This window comes from Sapajus apella, unplaced genomic scaffold (assembly GCF_009761245.1).
Source record: "Sapajus apella isolate SASKATOON/1434 unplaced genomic scaffold, GSC_monkey_1.0 scaffold1, whole genome shotgun sequence".
NCBI classification, from domain to species: Eukaryota; Metazoa; Chordata; class Mammalia; order Primates; family Cebidae; genus Sapajus; species Sapajus apella.
The window spans coordinates 17346306-17370384 of record NW_022436941.1 but is presented as its reverse complement, the minus strand read 5'-3'; the positions used below and the strand labels follow the sequence as shown (position 1 = coordinate 17370384).

At 40.5% G+C, this 24079-nt stretch overlaps 1 protein-coding gene across 2 annotated transcripts in view; it reads left to right on the top strand.

Moving 5' to 3' along the window:
- Nucleotides 1-24079, top strand: part of PRDM6 (PR/SET domain 6) — a 100676-nt gene that overhangs the window by 54781 nt on the left and 21816 nt on the right. For both annotated transcript variants that reach the window (XM_032268189.1, XM_032268263.1), the window contains 3 exons: nucleotides 7663-7790; nucleotides 11338-11462; nucleotides 22523-22865. In XM_032268189.1, coding sequence (XP_032124080.1) covers nucleotides 7663-7790; nucleotides 11338-11462; nucleotides 22523-22865 — 596 coding nt within the window. The remainder of the gene's footprint in view (nucleotides 1-7662; nucleotides 7791-11337; nucleotides 11463-22522; nucleotides 22866-24079) is intronic.

Genomic DNA, 24079 nt, shown 5'->3' with positions numbered 1-24079 from the left:
GAGGAAAGGACTTCCTTATTAGAAACAACAACAAAATAAGTTAATTCTAATGGAAGGAGGAGGGAGAAATTATTAAAATGAAAAAATGTATAATATTATATATTTGAGAAAAAAGCTGAACACACATAATATGGGCACACTTGTCAGTGTTTATGTTAATGAAGAAGCTTTATTGTAAAATGTGCACATTCACAGTCTTATGCATTGTCTTCTTTTTTTAATGTTCCTCATCATTATGACACATTGCAATATGCAGAATTGGGGATTTGTGTCTTATGACCCTCATTTGGAGAATTTCAGATAGTTTTAAAGGCAAAGCTCTACATATCTCTCTGACAGGGCAAATGGGATCTGATGAGAAAAGCAATAATAACATGGTGGCCTGTGATTCATATTTCTTAAATATATAACTGCAAGCAAATCATTTCATCTTTCTCAGCCCAAGGCTGATTACCTGTAAAACAGAATAATATTCTCAGCTTCCATTGTAGGTCAGTCATAAGGATAAATAAGCCTGTAAAAGTACTTTATAAACTCAATTGCCACACAAATATGTATGACTTGGTCATTAACTGATGTTCTTTCCTTGTGTTAGGGGGAGTCAGATGCTTTCACTTGTTTTGGAAGTTTTATTTTGTGCTCTTTCTTCTCAAGCCTTGATTTAGCTTGATTTGAAAGTTTAAAGCCGGAAAGATTAATAGGCCACACTGTTGTGGTATTCGCTATTTTCCTCTTGGGGAGCACTGCTGGATCTCTGTGGATTTGAGGCTTCAGGCTGAAATCCACAAATGTCCCCTGCTCTGCATCCAGGTACATGTGACTGCACAGACAGCTCACGTACCTTGAACACATGGAGTGTTTATACAGAAATATGGCACTGTAAGTTGGGGGTTCCTCTGGCCAAAAATGTCAGTGACTTCAGAGGTCAAGCAATTCTATATGATAGTTGATGCTCAGTGAGAGATATTGGGATTTGGAGGTTCTGAAGCCACAGCTAATTAAAACATTTGTAATAAATACTTGTTAATTTCAAGTATGCCCCAGAAATGTTCTCAAAGGTACAGTGGGTGGCTATGTCTTTTGCATGACAAAGGACACTGCAATAAAAAGACTGATTAGGAAAGTGTAGGGTTGAAGCAATGCTTCCTTACTATTTTCTGGACGGTGTTTACATTCACTTCTTATTTTGATATAGTTTGCTTTATTTTAAAAATAGACTCATCTGGGAGATAAAAATATTAACTATTAATACATAAACTGTTTTACTCCTGTATTCCCTTGATGTCATTCTAAATCTTCTTCTTTCTCCTTCTTTCTTTTCAGCAAGAGTTGATTTCCTGTGTGTAGAAACCCTGTGTAAGGAACCTATCAGTAAATTTTTTTAAAATGATTAAAATGCATTCCTGCCCTCAGTGAGTTTTTGCTCTGATAACCTTAGCAATAGTTTATTTGTATATGCTGCACATATTATATTGTGGCCATTGTCCATGAACAAGTTAGCAGATTATGTCTGGGTTGATGTTTCTCATCTAATAACAGTGTTGGTCTAAGGCTAGCTATGTTCTTTGAGTTCTTACTAGATGTCCAGCATTGTTTTAAGTTCTTTACATAGACTCACTCATTTGGTTTTTATATCAGCTCTTTGAGGTAGGGATTATTATTAGCACTATTTTTTTTTTTTTAAGAAAGAGAAAGTCCCAGCTCCTCAAGAGGTTAAATAATTGACCAAAATCATATCACCACAATTGTAACTCACACGCATTGGAATTGACACCCACATGCATGCTCTTAACCTCTGTACTCTGTATCCTACAGTCGCCCATAACTGCAGTGGTTTATATTGTGTGTTTTCACTGAGAATACTTAAGAAGGTCTCCTTTAACAACCACCTTTCACCTTTTAAAAATCTTTAATTTAGCAATAAAAATATTCTGGTTACTAATTTTTTCGTAGTCAAAACATCCAAAAATCATTCTTTTGAGTAAATGATTGTAGAGCTGTCTTATGGACTATGAAATGTTGGGCCTCTACCTCCTGACACACAGAGGAATTGTGTAGTAAAACGTATTTATCTATGTTGACAAACAGTATGCTTTCTCAAATTTTGCTTTCTCAGATTTCTATTTTTTTTTTTTTTTTTGAGACGGAGTTTCGCTCTTGTTACCCAGGCTGGAGTGCAATGGCGCGATCTTGGCTCACCGCAACCTCTGCCGCCTGGGTTCAGGCAATTCTCCTGCCTCAGTCTCCTGAGTAGCTGGGACTACAGGCACGCGCCACCATGCCCAGCTAATTTTGTATTTTTAGTAGAGACAGGGTTTCACCAGGTTGACCAGGATGGTCTCGATCTCTTGACCTTGTGATCCACCCGCCTCGGCCTTCCAAAGTGCTGCGATTACAGGCTTGAGCCACCGCGCACGGCCCTTTCTCAGATTTCTAATACACTTGACAGTTGGAACCCCAGTTTTGTGAATTTTGCAGAAAGATGGGGCTGTGTAAAGGCACTGTATAAATAGGTAGAGGAGATCTGAGCAATTGTGTTTTTAGATCTGTTCTTCACTGGATCTGTTCTTCACTCCATGAGCTGTGAAAGGACTTTAAATAGCACTGGGTTTACAGGTCTAAACTGCAAATCCCCAATGACCTTTTCTGGGTCCTTACTGTGGTAATTGTTTATTCCGTTTTAAATCATATGAAATTCACCTTTGTATTTCATAGAATTGAAAGAGATTGGCTTCAAAAAGAATGTAATATTTTTTAACCCTAGTTGTTAGTACTTAGAATGAAGGTTTAATTGCATTTAGTGGTAATTTCTTTTTAAACTTTGAGTAAAACCCAAGATCTTTAAGAAGTTAAATAATTATTGTGAGAATTCAGTTCACTTAGGCACGCAATGGGTTCTTCCTTTGTGCTGGGTCCTGTGTTAGATGTATGGGCATAAACTATGCTTCCTCACCTCAGCTGCTTGGCGAAAACTGAAGGAGGCTGGCACTTCAACAGACAACCAAATGCTGGTGTCTGGAGCCTTGGCACAGGGATGTGCCAAGGTTGGGAATATGGAAGAGGGCGTCTGAAATGTCTCCTTACTCCCTGAAAACTGACTAATCCCTTTTATATCAAACCTTCGGCTCCTCCGTTCCCCTCCCTATGCTGAAATCCAGGGACAGAGGAACAGATTCATGATTAAGTTGTAATTCAAGTTCCTTTTGTCTGAGGTCATTGGCTCTCTTCAGGATATTCACAGGACTGAATGGGAGGCAGAGAAGTGGAGAGTGGGTGAGAAGGCCTGGCTCTGTCACAGACTAGTCGTCTCTCTTAGCTTAGACTACTAACTTTCGCAGACGCCATTTCCTTCTGTATAAACTGATGGGGTCGGAGCAGATGGTCTCTGAGGTCCCTTCCAAATCTTATTTTCCTGGGCTCTAAATTTAGCCACAGTCCTTGGCATTCTAGCAGAAGACTTGGTGACTGAGTTCTTCATGGAGGCCTTATCTACTGGAGGAAATGCGCTGCCTGTGCTTTTTCACACTGGGTCCCCCAGCTCACCTCGGGCCCCTAGAGGTGTCCTGGGAACTGTCTCAGAGAGTCGTGTTGTGCTGGTGGGGTGCTCCCATCTACCTCTCATTTTTTTAACCAGGGCAACTTTCATCTGTTTTTATAGTGAAATTACATTTAAAACTTCCTTGAATTAAAGGGGATTCTTCACTTTAAAAAGATCTTTGAAAGCCTCTTCTGGTAAAAATGAAGGGAAAAAAACCCCAAAAGCTCTGTGCTCCCCTTCACTGGAAAACTACAGGACAGAAAGCTTGGATCTTGGGTCCGATGACAGCATCTGGGAAGCACAGGAGTGGTGAATCTTTGCAGTTTTCTAGGCTGTCACTTCAAACAATTTTCTTTGAAAGTTCCCTCAGCTTTCAAATGGGGACTGATTTTCAGTGGTGTTAGTAATTCCCTTATAGCTGGGCTTACAAGTGTAAATGTCTAATGAGGGCAAGCAGGTAAGTAAATTAGTGAAGTACGTAGCATGTGAGACAGTCGGAATGGTAGGGACTGCAGAACTGGGGAAGCTCAAGCCCGGTCTAAAGGGATTAGTGCCAGAGATCAAGGACCCATCTTTTGATTTTCCAGAAGTTAGAAATCTCATTTAGATTAAATTTTAACATTTTTTTAAACATTGTGCAGGAAAAACAAGGTTGGTCTATTGCTTCAATTTAGTCTAAGAGCCACTAGTTTACAAATTTTGCTTTGGAGAAACACTGCTCAGAGCCACCAATACACACAATTCCTATCATTTGGAAGATGGTATTATGCTTATGTTAAAATGAGCTTAGATCAGTCACTGGCTTACACTGTTTCTATGATTATTATTGTTATCGTAGGTTGGCAGCCCTGGAAAATGACAAAGCAGTGGACAAGCCACTCATAGTCAGTTGTAACACTCAACCCTGGTGCATATTTTACTCCTGCTGTTATCGAGCTGTTCTCATTTAAATCCAGATTTTGTGCAAGGAAAATAAAAGCCTAGGAGACAGTGGCACTTCTTAATATCCAGGATCACAGTGCAACTCCTTTCTTGTGGTAGCTTTCAATTAATGCCATGCGTGTTTTGTAATGAATGGGAAATTGTGTGATCATTATTTCAACCATATGTGTGCTGCCCCAATAAATAGATTCAAAACTGTTAAAATCCCCTTATAAAAGTAAGAATTAGCTCTCCCCCTTTCTTATATTTCCACTCCTGTTCGTAAAAGAGAAAGTAGAGACCAAAAGCAATGGTTTGAAAATAGCAGCAACAACAATCACAAAAGAAATCAGAGGCTGATAGTGTAGCAATATGTGTTACAAATATTTTTCCAGGAGGATAACAGATAGTTTTTAACATTAGCTAACATTAACTTCTCTGCTTTAACAATCGATGCAAAAACTGAACTACAGAAACAAACACAACCCAAAAGGGCTAGGTTTTCTTTTCATTTATTTTTCTCTCTGAATTTTTTTTTTAATCAGTTAAGAGGCTCTTGGTATTCTTTAGGTGAGGAAAAATATCTCATTTGGACTAAAATGGTTATCAGTGGAGAGAATAACATAAATGCACTTGAAAAGCATGTAGAAGGCAAATTCAACAGGATGTGATGATGGCTAGGCTCTGGGGACTGAGGGAGAAAGCAGTATCAAAGTTGAATGAGTTTGTTCAACTCTGGGTATGTAGTTACGGGGTGTAAGTAGGTGCAGGGGATTTGTGTCAAAGTTTCATGTGAAATATTATAATATTAGTATTAGCTAAAGCCAGGAAAGCCGAACATTATGCCATGTGCTACATTGTGTGATATTCGGGAAAAGCCTGACAAATTGCCTTCTACTTTTCCTCAAGGCAAGTAGCAGTTTATATCAGGCAGGCAAAAATTGTAGGTTTCCTTGTAGTCACAATATTCTTACTTAAGATTATTGCCGAAACAAGAGTGTGGGAGGAAACACTTTCTATGATCATTTTCAAGATGGACTGGTTAGTGGCTGGTGCTCAAATGAGCCAACAGTTAAGACAGGCCCCACTAGTTAGAAATGTTAGAAAATTTTACTTGCTGTTGAAGACAGTGGCTTGATATACAAAGGAAGATTGTTGTGTGCACTTCTCAAGATGCTTCATAATAATTTTCACCAGCATTCCCTATGGAAGGTTTATTCTTGGAGGAAGAGAGTGTAGGACACTGGGTCATCAACATTTTTTATTCCGTTAAAGATTAACAGTGGCATTAAGGGAACCAAATGGCTTTGGTCAATGTTGCAATTTTTAAGAAACTGGTTAAGATTCAAAATTTCGACTCTGAGACTGTTGTTGACATCCTCAGAGTTGAAATTTTGAATCTTAACCAGTTTCTTAAAAAAAACAAAAACAAAACAAAACAAAACCCCCACAACAACAAAACCAGAAACAACTACAGTGTAATCAATCCTAAATATGTTATCTATAATTAGATTGCTCATGTAGCAGATGTAGCCACCCTATGAAATATTTCCATCCTTTGTCATTATCCAAAACCTAGAAACTAAAGAAATCATTAGCCTTGAATAAATATAATCCAAGAATTTCTTCACTCTTCTCAGGCTAACTTGATTATCAACTGTGATCACACTGGGGTGTTTACCCAGTCATAACTTCTCAATTGTTTTTATCGGATTAATGTTTGCCTTTCATTGTGAGGTTAGTGGAAAGGTTGGGGGTGGAGAAGAATGAGTTCAAGAAAAGCAAAATAAAATAAAACATAAATAAATAAATAAATAAACTCAGCTGTTTTTAAATGACTGGTGGTAGTAAAAAGAAACAGTCATCCTTACTAAGCCCGTTCTCCCCCCACCTACCAAGAATAGAAATGCTGAGCTAAAGGAATATGAATGACCATACTAATTTTTGGGCCTAAATGTAACCAGTGAGGCTACATTGTAACCAGCCTAAATGTAACCAGGCCCTTTCAAACACTTATTTTGCATGCTTATTGGAAAGGAAAAGTGGAAGGGTTGATTAGTGAGAGTGAGAGACCCGATTTGTCAGGATGCTCTGGGGAAGGAGCTACCAGAAGAAGGATCCCACTGCTGATTTTACCTGAAGAGGTACAGTGTATGATGGTCCTTCTGAGAACCATACCCTGAGAACCAGAAACTCTTAACTGTCCCTGCTTCCTGGATGGCCCCGAGACTGGGAGTGACTTTGTAGAATTGCTGTGGATACACGACCTCCTCATCTCCCACTCCTCTAGATCTACGTCCCCCTGAGGGCCCTGAATCTGAAGTCGTTTCTGGAAAGGCAAGCTGTTGCCTCTGCTGTCGGCACTGACTCCCTGTTTGCTTGGCTCCCTAGTCGCTTTGCACAAGACTTTTTGTCCCATGCTTATTGCATGGTTCGAAGGGGATGTCATTTTCTCAAATGCTATCTTGAAAGGAAACCTGCTTGAATTGATGTGAGGCAGTAATGATTAGAACAACTCAGTTAAGAAATGTAGGATTCAGAGGAAACAGCTATTTTTTTCTTTCCCTTTTTAAGGTTCTCTCTCTTTTTTATTTTTATGACTCCTCTCCTAATAGTTTCAGGTCCTGAAAACTGAAGTCCTATGTCTTCTTAGAGGTGAGAGTCCATTTATTTCATCCAAATCAAAATCTGTTTTGCCAGTTCTTTACAGCTCCATAACTCTCCAACTGCCTTCTGCTAGGTGTCACCCAGCCTGTTGAACAGACAGTTACTGCCTCCCAAATGCCTTTGGACAGTTGTGTTTTTGAGACTGGGGAGCCTCAAATGTGGATGTTCCAACCATGTCAGTGTGGCCTCTCCTTTCAGCTTGCTTTGTTTATCCAGCAGCTCATTACTTAAGACTAGCCTGTCAAAATCAGTTAAATATTCTTTGGGAAATATGGTCACATCCTTGAGATACCACAAATATGTTTAATACAGAGAAGATTGGCTTGATAAGAAAAACCTGATCGACTTGCATTACCAAAAAATATTTTCCTGTTATTCCGGTTGAGTTTCCACAAGCATCAATAAGCACTAGCAAACCTAGTGGTTTGCTAGGGCAGTAAATTTCTGCAGCTGACACATAAAGACACCAAGGGAAGCAGGGAAAATGATTGCTGATGATTCGTTCTAACTACTTGACCTTCTGACCTCTTCTCCAGATATATGACCAGGATGGGACACTACAGCACTTTATTGATGGTGGGGAACCTAGTAAGTCGAGCTGGATGAGGTATATCCGATGTGCAAGGCACTGCGGAGAACAGAATCTAACAGTAGTTCAGTACAGGTAAAGTATATCTTGATTTACCACCTACAGAGCTGAAGCCATTTGGCTTGCATATACAAATTCAAGCTTGCCACTGGTGGATAAAAAAAAAAAAACAATCCTGCAGAACTCTGAAAGGACTGGCAAACTTTTTTTTTTTTTTTTTTTTTTTTTTTTTTTTTTTTTTTGCTAGGTTTCTGAAACCTCCTTAGTTCTTAAGATAGTAAGAGCATTCATGACATTCATGAACATTTATGGTTAAAGATGCTAGTAGATGGCTTCCTTCACTCTGTGCACACGTTAAAGTTACTCCCACATCATCAGAACTTCCAGAATGGTCTGAATGAGTCCAGCAAACCCACTGACTTGGGGTGCTTTTCTCAAGCAGATATATACACACAATAAGTAGAAGGTCAGAAATTCAGCCTCGGGTCTCTTGGTTTCCGTCTGCTTCATGCTATCTCCCTTAAGGAATAGTTTTACTTGCACAATGGCATGGGAAACCAAGAACTCTCTACCTTCCCCAGGATACCTTTCCAAAACCCTTAGGCTTAGTGGCAGTGACAGAGCCAGGGTAACTCTCCTGTTCCCTCTAATGGTGGTGGTGGGTTTGGCCCTTTGATGATTCAGGGTTTCAGTTGATGAGGCAGTTCCCAGGCACAGAGAAGCTCCTCGTTTTCTGAGGTATGGGCAAAACCCAAAGGATAACAAAGGCAGGGTGGAGCCATCCCCATTTTCCTGTAGGGAGTCCACATAGGGAGGATTCTAGGATTCTGAGCAGCTGAGAAGCAGGGTGGATTCCCTGGTTGCTCCGCCAGTTCTTCTCAGTGCACCTGCTGGTGAAGCATTTCTGCTTAGTGCTAAGGAAGGCCGGAGTGGAGACGAGAGGGCAAAAACAAATCAAATAGGAAAAACCCTACCACTAAGCCTTCTTTTCTCAAAATCCCTCGAAAACGTGTGCCATATAAATATATGACCTCAGTTATAAACAGCCGTGTTCCCTTTAGAATCAGAAGCAACTGTTTAGCTTTATTAGGCACCACAGACACATCAAAGCAGAGGGCTCTGTGCTCAGCAACTTGGAGTCCTGCCTATGGCTATTTATTTTCCTTTCCTTTTTTAAAAAACAAAGTGTAAGTTTTTTCTTTTAAACTTTCTTCCCCTTGTTGGTTAAAGGCTGCACAAATCTGGCTTGCTCTCTGAAGGTCTTCAATTAAAAACAAAATTGGGGCAGTGTGTGACTCACTGCCTTGGTTTTCAGTGCAGTTTCATTTCATTAAATAACGGTTTAAATGAAGTAGCCCAAGACAGTGTTTCGTTACACTGCTGTATACGAGCTTTACACGCTTTTATTACAGCTGCATTTCTGTTGTGAGGTTTTTAATAAAACTCTGAACTAGAAAATTAGTGAAGATTGTGCTTGTCCATTTAGCAAGAGATAGTTTGGTTCTGTAATGAGTACCCAGGGAGCTATTGAGGCAAAATTCTGAATCTGGGAAAACAAGAAACCCCTAAGAGGAAGGTGAGCATGGGTAAGTCATTGCCTATCTGTCAATATTAAGTGGGTTTCTTAAAACTCCCCTTTCATGATGGTGCTTATACTATGAGCTCTCTCTGCTGATCTGTTTTCGATTACTTCAGATCTTTACAAAATGAACTACAAAAACACAATTTTAAAAACTGGCATTCATCACCAGTGACCACGTCCAAGAGTAAGAAAATAGAAAAGTTGGACCCTGAAGAGCCAGCCTAATTTTTATTGTACATGAATGTCCTCTTCACAAAAAGTCAGCTGGTTTAAATTCATTCTGTTATGATTTGTAATATCTAAATGGAATTTTCTTCAAAGAGCCCTTGATTGATTGACCCTTAGCTGAACGTTTTGTTTTTATTTTGAGGCTGACAATAATGTTTGTTGGCATGTGTTCCACTTCAACTGCGTTGGGACGCCATGAAGCTATCTTTATGAGTCATCCAACCACAATACTAAATACATGTCAGCAAAGGAAATATTATCTGAAAAGGGAAAAATCCCTTTGATGTGCTTCAACATGCAGAGATTTCTGCGAGTTTTGGAAGCTCTGCCCGCTTGTAAGGAATGGTGTACGCTTACACATTTTTTTCCCCCTTTCGGCCTACTCGGTGCCTCAAAAGACCACCCATTGCTCGAAAACAGTTCTGCTCTTTCAGCAGCAAAGTGTGTCATTTGGTTTTAGCACATTCATTTGCCGGGCGCAGTGTTTATATGAAGGGAAGCCAAACCGAGAGATGAAATGTTGCAAGGGTGAAGTACAAAGTAGACTCAATTTTTCTCAAGTTAGGAGATGCCAGTGATTTATAGCTCAGCTCCAATTTTGATTTTTTTATGTAGCAGTGGAAAGAATTAATAAAATGCACAGCTCTTAGAGATGCAGAGGGAGGAAGGGTAGAAAGAGCTGGACAACTGGCTGGAGTTTTTGTCAGATATTCATAGAATGTTGGAAAAAACATTCTGCTTAGCTAGCAGTGCCCTCATGAGACAGAATGGCAGCAAGTAAGGAAAATAACAAGATAAATGAAATTTTTGCAGCTGCAAGTAAAATATTGAGAATCTGCACTTTTTTATTGATCTTTATGATCCTATTGCCAAGAGCCACTTTGTGGTGACAAAATATGTTGACAAGTGCATATCTCACTGCCATGAAAAATGTGGAGAAGCATTCGCCTTATGTCTGCAGTGTTATACAAGGAACAAATTGCCCTGCTACAGCCAATTCCTTACAGAAAGGAGAAATTTAAGGCCCACCAACCCTACACACTTTTATCTTGAACTTGAGGTTCATATTTGTAGCAATTCTTCATTGAGAAAACCAGTCGCAGTCTCCTCATTTTTTTTCATCTGTAGATTTTTTTTACAGTACCAAAGCTATTGTAAAAAATGTTTATTTCTTGGTACCTTCACTGTATCACTTCAGAGTGTAATTTTTCAGCCAGAGTAAAGTGCTCCTCTTGTAGTTATTGAATTTCCATCCATTTCACATAAGAAGGTTTTTCTCTTCTCCTGTATGAAACTTTAGAAGAAAAGCAGTGGAGAGGATTTTTATTTCTCTGAGTCCTTATATCACAAAGCTGCTTAATTTTATTACAAATTTGGGAACTCCCAATGCCAAGTTGCAATAATACATTTAATGCTTTTCCTTTAAATAAGAGATCAATAGTATTTATATATGAGGTTAAGGCACCAGTGTCTTTGCAATTTTCCAGAGAGGGAATTTTCTCATTAGTGTGAGATGGAATTTTTTTTTTTTTAAACGAACTCTTCCTTTCTGATGTCTCCTGGGTTAAATATCTATCTCTTCAGTCAATTCATTCTAGGGAGGGACACTGTGGAAATAAACTGAATGCTGTTTATCATAATGAGTTACAGGCTCTAATTGGTTGCTGGGGACAATCAGTTGGGTGTAGATTTATTACAAACAGAAACTGTTTAGATGGAGCTGAGCAGAACTTTTTCGGGGCAATAAAAATATGGATGGGGGCACATGAGTCCTATGTATTACTAAGCTGGGTTTTCTTTTGTTTTGAATAGGTCGAATATATTCTACCGAGCCTGTATAGATATCCCCAGGGGCACCGAGCTTCTGGTGTGGTACAATGACAGCTATACGTCTTTCTTTGGGATCCCCTTACAATGCATTGCCCAGGATGAAAACTGTAAGAATTTATTTTAGCTCTGAATTCACATTTCAATATACCTATTTCAAAGCTAACTTTTTAAGAGTGTTTTTTAAAACTCATGAAATGTGGTTCACTATGATAAGTAACATAAACATACACAAGTCTGTTCCATCATTTTCTTTTCCCTGCATGTCATCTGCTTTCTCATAGGGCATCTTAACCTGTACGGGCCAGTCCTTTACCTATTAACAACTTCAAAGCCTTTGCCAGAATTTTAAATAATAGTTGAAGCAACTTAAGTCAGTTGGTATTCACTGAGTACCTACTATGTGTCTGGTTCTGTGATTGCCGCCTTAGGGATTACGAGAGCAGTATAAGATTCAGCTTCTGCTCTGAAAGGATGCACAGTAATGTGGGAACCACACTATATGCAAAAATGAAATAATAAGAAAGCAATGCCATTTAATCAGGGTAGGTAATACCCCTTTAGTCAATTGGGTGTGCTTCCTCCTACATAGTCATTTGCATGAGAAATAATATTTGAAATGGTAGATATGTGACTGAGGAACTCATGTCTTTCTAAATTTTTTGTCTAAAACTGTGTCTGGAAACATGTAGTTTTCTCCTGTCTTTATTGCCATGCCAGCCATTATTTTTAAAAGAATTAACATCTAGGCAAATGTGAACTTGCAGCAACTTTCATGTAAACTTTATATTTCTGTTTATATTTCTTTATATTTCTGTTCTTTGAAAACTATTTGAAAGTGATTTCCAGTATTTGGAACAGAATTAGGTTATTCTGATGTGCTTCAGTGAGAAACATTAGTTTCAGTGATACTGTGTTTTCTTGTCACCAAATTGACTAATTTGTGAACTGATAATTTGCTATTATGCTACAAAAAGAAAGATAACAGATATATTTTGATAATTGATAAGAAATTTCATTTTGAAAAAAGGGTTCTTTTTTATTTTCTTCTCCACTTTCTCACACATGCACTTACACACACAAAAACTACAATTTAAAAATGCTCATATTATCACTGCTCAAAATGCTGATGGTCAGATATTTCTTTCCCATTTTGTCTTTAATTTCTTTGTAAAAAGAAAAATCTTCAACAAGCCTATTACTATCAAATTTCCTTTTCCATTTTACTCTAACCCTCAAACCAATCTCAAATTAAAAAAAAAAAAAAGAATCTTTGGACATATAGTACATTCCTCTGACTTTGCAAACTTCCACTGGAAATTTTCTTTTCTGCAGCCATACTCCTGCTTGAGTGAGTTCCTGTTTTCATAGGAGAAACTCTCAGTGTTGGGCATGAGTATGTGTTGAGAGGCAAATGAGACATAGGAGCCACTGTGCTCTGCCTGAAATAGAATGGCTCCATGCCCCATATTCCCAAAACGAAATCTCTATCCGTGCACAGAAAGGTGTCAGCATCAGCCAGCCTCCTGATCTACTAACTTGGACTTGTCTGTATGTTGGAACCTTGTCATAACCTCACCATCTAGAGTGTTTGCTCCAAAAGGATTCTAAAAATCTCACAAGGTTCTCTGCTTCTTTTAATACAACCTGCTACAGACTCTGAAGGTGTTGTGGTATGTGTGTTGAGGAATGTCTGAAAGTAAACATATCAAGGCCAAATATTCATTCATTCATTGTTCAGTTGTGTAAGGAATACCCACCATGCTTGGTGATGCAAACACAGCAGTGAACAAAATGGACAAGAATTCCTGCCCTCATGGAGCTTACATTCTAGTGGAGAGAGACAGATTATTAACAGATATATAAGTGAATAAATATTTGGTCAGATGGTGATAAATGTTGTGGGCTAATAAAGCAGAAAAGGGGCAAAGGGGTACCAGGAGTTGGGAGTTACAGTTTCAAAGAGTTAACAGGGTAGGATCCTCTGGGAAGGTGGCCTTTGGGCAGAGACTTAAGATGATGAAGGAACAAACTGTGTGTTAGTAGGCAGAAGACCATTCTTAGGAGCCAGACAATTACAAGTCCCAAGAAGGGAATGTTCCTGGAGTGTTGGAAAAGCATCACAGAGGTCAGCATGGGTGCGGCAGAGTGAGTGAGGTGGAAAGAGGTTAACTTAGGTGTGGGTGGGTGCCAGAGCAGCAAAGACCTTGTAGGGCCCTGGAGGTTACTATCAGGATGCTGACTCTGACTCTGTGTGAGATGGGTAAAGGAGGGTGTTGTAGGGTTTTGAGAAAAAGAATGATTTGACTGAATTTTTTCTCAGGATTACTCTGTCTACTGAGTGGAGACTGGACAGTAAGGGTGTGGGAAGAGCAGGGAATCCAGGGGAGAGGACAGTGGTTTGGACTAGCATGGAAGTGGTGGAGGTGGTGAGAAGTAGTTGGATTCTGAATATGTTTTAAAAGTAAATCCAACAGCATTTTCTGACACATTAGATGCACAGTGAGAAAGAGGAGTCAGGGATGACTTTGAGGCTTTTGGCCTGAGGAGCTGGAAGGATGGCATGACCACTTACTGAGCTCTGAGCCAGAAATGGAAACTGTGGAGTGACCACTTAGGAAATGCATTTCTTATCCTTGACCTGGATCTCTGGAGTGGGAGACTCATATCCACATGGTGCTTCCACCTGACGATGCTGTCACATGAATGGGAGGGATGGGATGAGGGACTGGAGTAGAGCATTTTTGGGTCTGTGTGCCATTCACGGCCACCTGACAATGGTGTCTAGGAGCATACCACCTGGCCTTCAGATTCAGTATGACAGTGCCAAAAATGTACTTTCTGGGGGAAAAAACCCCCACCAGTTTGCTTTTTTCAGTTCTTCTTTCTGCTAGAGTCTACCCTGAATAAAGCGTTCTTGAGATTGATGATTAGAGTACTGAATAAACTCTACCAGGATATATGATATATCATTTAGCACCTGAAATCCTTGAAAGAAAATTTGCAAAGCTACCACAGCTCGATGTACTGTACACTCAGTAGGAAAACTAAGTAGTTCTTTTGGGTTCTGTTCAGAGCTCCAAGTAAGGTTGAGGCAAGTTTAAAAGGAATTAAGCCATTGACTAAAGTGCTCAACAGTGACAATCCCCTTTCCCCCAAGGGTATTATAGGAATTTTATTTCAGTTCCTATCTCAGAGTCATATATCTGTCATGTGATTGGCCACCCAGGAAACCAGCAGAAGGCTTCATCAGATAGTGTGGGGGAGATATATGACTTTGACTACCTCGGAGTTGGATTCTCATTCCATGTGATTCACTGGGAGACCTGGTAATGCCATATAATGAGGATTCCTTCTTCTGTACTGAGAAAATACTCTGTGATTTAAAAGCACAAATGTGTGAAAGGGCACGGACTGGTAATTTAACAGATAGCCTTCCATAGTCTTGAGTAATTTAAATCATCTCCACCAGATTAGCAATTCTAAGACAATTTTTATCCCACTGAGCCAGCCACAAAATAAATTAGGTATCTAAAAAGAAGCTTCTTGAGATCAAAGACTTTTTCGATAAAATACCTTCACAGAGCCTCTTTATAGTGCTGTGCACACAGTGAACAATGAGGAAATGTGCACTGGATAAATACTGAGAATTTCTATTGCCATTATTAGAAGGGATTAAATATTTCAGGCAGATTTTTTGTTGTTGTTTAATGAAGTTGATACCGGGACCAAGGCATTCAAGGAAAATATGATTTTACTTAGTGAATAATATTAAGCACTTTCATTTATAAAAATACAACTTTCTTCCCATGGTTCTTTCAACATTGAAAGTACACATTTCCTATTGAGCGTGTGCGGTGGGTTTGGGTTCAGGACGCGCCTCCTCCGCTGGCGGCCCCAAAGCAGGGTGGCTGTGGGTACACTCACTGCCTGGGCAGCCCATTGAAAGCCGCCTTGACTCAGAGAAGACAGCAGTTCACACAGGCATTTAGGTTCTGGAAGCAATTCCTATGTTATTTTCTTTTTTAAAAAGTCGTATTATAAATGTAATAGAGCTCCAAAGAGAGTGCCTCTCCATCCACTGTGGGCCTTTCAAAAGAGCCTGAAGGAACGCCTGTGTCGACAGATCGCATCCGCAAGAAGGAATGAGGTTCCCCAAAGCTTCCAGTGGGGGATTAGCTCCTGCAGAGTGTAAAGACCTTAGTGTATTCGTATTCGTTTCAGAGGAAATTAAAAAAAAATCCTGGGAATAAATGTTAAACAAGTCTTCCTGCTGCTTTTTCTGTCTCGGCATATGAAGCTGAGGTGGCAGAATGTGAACCTTGATGGCAACAGGGGAGTTGTTGGGCCAGAGTAAACCCTGCCTGGAGGAGCCCTGCCTTTTTCTTTTGATTTTAAAGAGCAGAAAATAAAAAGGGGGGCCTCTGCGTGGTGCCCCTCACCCCCACCGTTCCACTAACAATGAGAAACTAGGTCAGGGTCAGGAAGGCCCTACTCAAGCCCTTAGCGGTGACCTGTAGAAGATTACAGTATAGTTCAGTCCACAAGAGCATCTATGCAGGGTCCTACAGGGAGCATTGTGATGGGTGCAAAAACTCAGGTCCTGTCTTAGAGGAACTCAGTCTAGAAGAGAACACGTAAGCACATAACCACAGTATCAAACACCGTGCAGATGCTGCGTGACATGGCTGCAGCAGAGAGCTTGAGCTGGGGCTGTCAGGCTCTCTAAGTCATTCAGCTGGGAAGGATCAAGGTTCCAAGCCTCTTGTGTACAGTGCAAAGCTGGGGTTGGACTTCTTGCTTAAAACCAGGAGTCAAAAGGCACTATCTTGTCCCTGAATGGGGAATAGAAAAATGCTGCCCTCAAGCCAGTAAGCTAAGGAACTGTTCATCTTGGGGCATTGGTAAAAACAAAGTCGCACTCTAGAAACTCACTCTAGCTATGGGATGCTATGAGGCTTGATTTTGCATTATTTGGCAGCCACGGAAACCGTGAGCCAAGAAACTAATGTAAAAATTGGTCTAGAGCTGTTGAAACTTGTAGGTTCCTGGAAGAAGAAAGAAGTCACTCCCCAGGGATACTTCTGAATCTTCCACAAGATTCAGAATTTTCCAACAAGAAGGCAACACACACTAAAAAGGTGTTCATGAGAGAAATGACAAAGGTCTCAGGGAAAGTCACTGTCATGAGAGATTTGACTTTTTGCGTGCTGTAGGATATTGTGATGTGGTGCCTCAAGCCCAGTTTTGCTACTGGATGGAGGTGCTCATTCCCACTGTTTGTGGGAATGTAGGGGGCTGACATCTCGGATGAGTTTGTTTCCAGGAATTACCTTTAACCCTCTTGAGGTGTCACCCTTAGTCATACTTCCTCCCATGGTAGCCCATGAGCAATGACTGGTCAATGCGGGGGTGTATAAAGGACTGGTTCCCTTGCCTCAAATCAGGACAACCCTAAAGAACATTCATTCCATCCAGCTCCAGAGCTGTTAAACTCCTCCCTCAGCTCAGTGCTGCCTGCCTCACTTCCCAACAGGTGTTGATCCTGAGAGCAATCCCCAAACCCCAAATCCTCATTTCAGAGTCTGTTTCCTGGGAGACCTGATTTAAGACAGGTACTCCCAGATTTCCATTTTCAATCCAGACCTCTTTACTGCGCCCCAGACTCCTCTCCAGCTGTCTTGGCAACAACATCTTTGATTTCGTGTCTCACAGGCATCTCCAACTAAACCTGCATAAAACTAAACCCACTCTATTCACTCCCACTAATTGCCTCTCCCATCTTTCAGCAGTTCTCGCTCCCAATCATCTAATTGCTCTGTCGAGTAACCTTGACATCTCACTCTTGTTCATGACTTCTTTTCAATCAGCCACCAAGTCCTTTGATTGCATATTCCTAATGCATTTCTTCATTTCATTTCTGCTGCCACCTGACTAGTGTCAGCATCCACTCTGGCTTGGACTCCTGCAGTAGCCTCCTGCATGACTTCACGCTTTCTTTCTTTAGTTCATGGTGGCCAGAGTGAAGTTTCATCCATTCGCTTATTTTATTGTTTGGGTTTACTTACTTGTTTTGTTAATAGGTAGCTCTGTCCCATAGATTAAAATGCAGAAAGTACTGTGGACATATAAGTCTCCTTCCAAGATGCCATCAGTAATGTTGGCAGGTTCTCAGGTATTCTTTCAGAGATAATTTTTGCCCATTCCAGCATCCAATCATATTTTCCCTTTTATTCTTTGGCTGTCATTCTCCCACACGTATATGTAGCACACTGTATACATTGTTCTGTATTTTGTTTCTTTATTTACTGATACAGAGTAATGATGCCTTTAAAGCATAAATCTGGCCAGGTGCCGTGGCTCACACCTGAATCACAACACTTTGGGAGGCTGAGGGGGGTGGATCACGAGATCAGGAGTTCGAGACCAGCCTGGCCAACATAGTGACACCCCATCTCTTCCAAAAATACAAAAATTAGAAGGGCATGGTGGTGCACGCCTGTAGTCCTAGCTACTCAATAGGCTGAGGCAGGAGAATCGCTTGAACTTGGGAACCAGAGATTACAGTAAGCCAAGATCACCCCACTGCACTCCAGCCTGAGTAACAGAGTGAGACTTCGTCTCAAAAAATTTAAAAAAAGCATAAATCTGATCATCTGACACCCAAGCTTAAAATCGCTTTTTGGCTTGCCATTGCTCTTTGCCTGTGGATCATATAGAGTGTCCAGAAACATTTCTATGGTCCATAAAGTATTTTACAATATTAGATTCCAAACATCTCTAGACTACCTATGCCCTGTTCAGGATGTTGCCGACCCCACCATCCTCTGTTGTGTTAACCTGCCTCCCATCACCCCATCACATAGTCCCGTGGCCTGTCCAGCTCCCACAGGCATTGGTGACTGTGTTGCCTTCCTCTCCAGCCTCAGCTGCAGCCCATCTCCCCTTCTCTCTCTGACCACATTGACTTTTTTTCCATTCCTTTAGTGCCCTGAGCTCCTTCCTACCTCAGCATGGCACAAAACTCTGGCAAAGCTGCCAATGTTCCATCGTCTTCCATTGCCTTTTCCTCCCTTTGCACTTGTGTGATGCCTGTGTATCCCTCAGGACTCAGATTTGCTCATACCCCAAGTTCAGCCATCCCTGATTTATCATTTCCTGACATCCATTCTTTTCTCTAACAACACTTACCACACTTGTCATAACTGTATTTTGTCAATTCTAAAATGTATGGGTTTTCTTTTTACATTTTAATCTTTCTGAAACTGGCAGGTGTCTTCCAATTAATGGTGACTTACAATTATAATGGTGAAATTAATGGAATATTAGATTTGATGAAACTGAGTAAATATTTATCTGTAGAAACATCAGCTTAATATCTGTCTTTCCCACTAGAGTTTATGTGCCAGAGGGAAGGCTTTCTTGGTCTCCCTGTGTCCATGGTGCCTAGCACAGGGTCAGGCATGTTATAGACGCTCAGCAACTATTTGTGGACTGAATGAATGAATGAGGAAGGGTAAAGTTGAACTTTGTTTTATGGATCCTGAATTTGCCTCTCTCAATATTTTAACTGTCCAGATTTCATGACTTCATATTCTTGAGTGTATCCTTTAAGCTTCGGGAGTTTGCCCTCTTCCCCTTAATCTTTGCATTTCCAGACCAAAGAAATTGACTAGATCAATGTTGCTTCATGCAGAAACCACTTCATCTTTTTGGTCATTTTAGTAAGCCACCACTGCACCTTTTGCAGTTGTCTATGTTGTCGTTCTTGTGTTGGGCTGAAATGTCCCGTCCTTTCTCTGAAAATTTCCTGTGTTTAGTTTACACCTTTGATGACCATAGTCAGTGAGGCTGATATTTAGGAAGTATCATCTTGTGTGCCTTCTAAAATGTTCTGCTTTAATTTTTTTTTTAAGAGGAAGGGTCTTGCTTTGTTGCCCAGGCTGGAGTGCAGTGGCGTGATCATATGCAATAGAGCATTGTAAACTATCATTACCCTACAGATCTATCGAACACTGGGTCTGATTTCTCTACCAAACTGTAAATTTCCACCCATTAATCAATCTCTCTTCATCCCTACTTCCCTGTCACCCACACATTCTTTTGTTTTAATATAAAGGTTATGTGACCTTAACAATTTTTTAGAATTATCAATTAGGTTACTTCCTAGGAGTGTAAGTCAGAATTCAAAATCTATCATCTACACTTAGAGTATTATTTGTATTATTTCCCCTCAAAGGCATTTTCTTCCTTTTCCTACAGTGAAGTGGCTGGCCAGTGTTTCCCGCTCCCTTGTGTGCTGATGACATCTTCATTCTACAGTTTTCTTACCATGCATTCCTTCCTGTTAGTCTGAAATTGCCTGGCCTGAAAAAGCTTAGTGTTGCCGATAACCTTGCGGGCTTCCCTGTGCTTTGCGTCTTCTGGATTAGCAATGAAACGGCCAAACAAGATGGTTCTACCCTGATCTCTGACAGTGCTGCTGTTTTTATGTTTTATTTTTTAAAAAAGCCAAAACATGGCAAAACATTCCTTCTTGTCTTTCACTACCTATTTAAAAAGTAACAATGTGTGTGCCTTAAAATATTAAGTGTAAAAACTATTCACAAATTCTATACTGATTATATACTTTTGCCCCAGAAGTTCAAATATACATAAATATTTGTATATAGAATAAAGACATACATACATACATACATATGTAGGTGTATATATGTATAATGTAAGTATATGTAACTTAAGTATATATAACGTGATAATACACACGAAACAATGTACTAGCTGTAAAAATATCCTTTAAATTTTGAAACACAGCTATTGAGCAGAGATGCTATGAGTGTATGGTCAGAAGAAAAAGAAATTCTGATTTATAATTCAGAAAGCTAAAACTTGCCACCTAGATGTGTCCTTAACTGAATGTGTGACCCTGGGCAAGTTACTGGACCTTCTTGGGACTCGGCTTTTGTCATTTGTAACCGGAGAAGGTAGGATTAGATCAGCAATTCTCAGCCCTGATTTCAGTTTAGAAGCAGTTGCAGAACTTTAAAAAATGCAGATGCCCAGGCCCTATTGAGAGATTATAATGTAGTTTTAAAGATTCTCGTGTGTGAGTCTAATGTGCAGTAGCCAAGGTTAGGAACTGCCAACTAGACAAGCTTTAGGTGCTTTCTAAGTCTGCAAGTCTCTTGCTTTACTTTTCTTTCCTAAGACAGTGTGGGTTACGCAGACAGAGCCCTGCAGACAGAGCTACTCCTCTCCTTGAATTTGCTTAACACTTGTGATTCTACAGAACATTCTGAGTTGAAGAGTGTTTAGGCAGCACACCTACCCCATTCAGTGCCCACACATGGCATCTCCCTGTCCACTGAAGCACAGAGCTTCGTGGCAGTCACAGTCCCCTACCCTTGAGGATGCCTGCATCTTTGTGCCACAGATGCCTGTGTCTTCGTAGCATTCTCGGTGATGGTCCTTCCACAGGGCCCTGAACCCATGGCTAGTGGCCATAGTCTGCATTATTTTGTTACTTGCTATCACAATCTTTTGCCAATCATCCTTTTCAAAATTTTTGGTCTCTAATTTCATTCTCTTAGCCACCATGTAACTTTAATCTCTCTGAGCCTTGAATTGACCCATAGATATAGTAGTTACTTTAAAAAAAAAGAATTTTTAAGGCTATTAGGTTCTAATCACTTCTGGACCTATGGAAAGACCAGTAAATAGTTTATAAATATTATTAACTCACTATTGTCTTAATAAAAAGAACAACAAATTCTAGATATATTATTGGATTATCCTCCTCCAAAGTATTTCTTCTCGTCCTCTCCCCACTTCCACTGCCACCAGCCCAGTTTAGGGCCATCTTCCTCACACCTGTCACTTCTCTTTCTATAATAATAAGAATAGTGGTTGCTGTTCATGGTAGGCTCTGTGATAAGTACTTTCATTGACATATTTAAACCTTGTAGAAGGGGACTTTAAAGATGAGGATGCTGAGGCTGATAGGGCTGAACATCTACTGAGTGTCAACCATAGGTCAAGCTCTTTACTGAATGCTATCTCTGTATTATCTCATTCAGCCCTTATAATGACTATTTTACATGATACCCAGGACCAAATCAAGGATTTAGATGTTCCGTACTTGCCCAAGGGTAGTAAATAGTGGAGTTAAAACCTCAGCCACCTCAACCACCACACCATACTGCTATTATTCTTAGAAGCATTAGTGCCACTGTCCTCATTTTACAGATGGAGTAACTGTAGCCCAGAGCTATTGAATAGTTTGCCTAAGATCACCAAACTAGTAAGAGGCAGAGGCAGGATTTGAACCTGGGTCTAATTCTAAAGCCTGAGTCACAAGCACCACACTCGGTTGTCTCCTTCTCTTTCCTTATTCACTTGCATCCCATCTGTAAATCAGGTCTCTCTTAATCCCTTCCTGAACACTAATTCTATTTTTCTTGCTATTCCTCTGCTCAGAAATGGTCTGTGTCTATTACTTCGGCCTGAAGTCTCTTATTTATTTGTTTGGACTTTTAAGGCCCTCTGAGGCCTCCTTCTGACCCCTAATCCTTGTTTCTAGAGTGCCCCGATCCCTCGCCCTGCTCAGTCAGCCATCACCTTACTATCCCACCTGCATGTTAGACTTCTCCTGCCTCCAGGTGTCTTTCATCTTGTTCCCTTCATCTCTTCAAATAGCTTTTCCTGGATACCTAACCTGTGCTGCCAATCCTGTGATACCTATTTTGTGCTGGCGGAAAGCCTGAAATTCTCTAGGAGTCAAGCCGAATCCACTTTCTCTGTGCTGCTCTGGGCTACCCTCTTTGGGCAGCATCCCCTGCTCACTCCCTCTCCCATCTCAACTCCCTCCACGGATAGGTGCAGTGTGGGGCCTCATTGTGGATTCCTGTAGGTCTCAAGTCGTAAGTGAACTCTATGAGGGCAAAGACCATGCAAAACAATCCTGAGCATATAGTAGTTGCTTAATAAGTAGGAATTGGATGAGTTATTAATTTGTGATAATATTTTTTCCCTCAAATCAGATTTTTATTATGTTAATTCTGAGTCCAGAAACACAAATTTTTGAAATGTTGATTTGATTTTTTGAAAGTGTTATTGTGTTTATTTTAAAGGCTAGTAAAACTGATCTTCTAAACTATTGCTATTCTCCTAGTAAATGTCCCTTCAACGGTAATGGAAGCCATGTGCAGACAAGACGCCCTGCAGCCCTTCAACAAGAGTAGCAAACTCGCCCCTGCCACCCAGCAGCGCTCCGTTGTTTTCCCCCAGACTCCGTGCAGCAGGAACTTCTCTCTCCTGGATAAGTCTGGGCCCATTGAATCAGGATTTAATCAAATCAACGTGAAAAACCAGCGAGTCCTTGCAAGTCCGACTTCCACAAGCCAGCTCCACTCGGAGTTCAGTGACTGGCATCTTTGGAAATGTGGGCAGTGCTTTAAGACTTTCACCCAGCGGATCCTCTTACAGATGCACGTGTGCACGCAGAACCCTGACAGGTAACCCTGACTCTCACTGCTGACAGTGTGTTTGCTTAGTGAGACCCACTGCTTGCCTTCCTGCCAACTTCTGAGCGCCTCCACAGGGGAAGCCCTGTGATAAGCGGTGCCTGCATTCTGGAAGGTCAGAGAGAAATGTGAGACCACTGCTTGACTTTCTTGCATGTAAGGGCTGCACGGACAGGTTGGTGGCTGCAGAGGGGAATCTGCACTTGCCTTCTAAACAGTTCCGTCCAAGCCTAAAAGGGAGAGAAATAGAAGGAATGTTTATGAATATCATAGATGGAAAAATGAGTCAGGATAATTAGAATCCTCTCTGTCTTCCAAAGATAATATAGCTGGCTGCTCTGCTGCTGTCACAGTCATTTCAGGGTTCACCTCCAGTGTGCCGTGGGTATGAACTTAATTAAGTACCAAGAGGTAATGAATTGGAATTTTTTGCTTAGTACTATTTTTCTTCAGAGCATGCAAACCCATAAATCCTGCAAAGCTGTCAAAAGGAAATACCTACCCTGCTAGTGATGTGGAGGAAAACAGATGCCACTTATTCAATAAACTAATATCCACACAGAAGAAAAATGTTGACTAGATACCTCAGAGTCAAAGTTGGTTTGAAAGTTTGTCAATAAAGAGTTTTATGGCCATGAACTGAGGATGAAATTTAGCTGAACAAGTGAATTAAAATTTCAGGTGCTCTGAGGAGTGGCACAGTAATATAATGGAACTATTATTTATGAATCAAAACCGGTTTATTCTACAGTTTTGATAGCTGGGAGTGCAAAAGACAAAAATCAAATTAATTCAAAAAGAAAGGATTGCTTGTGTTTTCTCTCTCCTTCATGTCCTATGAAAACTTGATTAAAAACCAAGTATCTAAGAATAGCATTCCAAATGCACTTTGAATATAAAAGCAGAAGATAATTTTTGAAGCTGGGGTAGGAGACTTGAAAGCAGGACTCTGGATTATTTTCTTAATTTTGTCACTAATTAGCTTTAAGCAAGCCACTTGGCTCTCCTCTCCTAATCATATACACCTGGCTCTTCCCTTCCAGCTCTGTGGGATACACAGCGTGCCTAGAAAACCCAAGCAAAGGCAGGGAGGATGGAGGTGTGGGGGAGAGGAGGTGGATATTTTATAAAATAATAATCATCAGTTACAGGATACATATGCTCATTACACATGCATACATCTTCATTTGTGCTGTTGGAAAAAC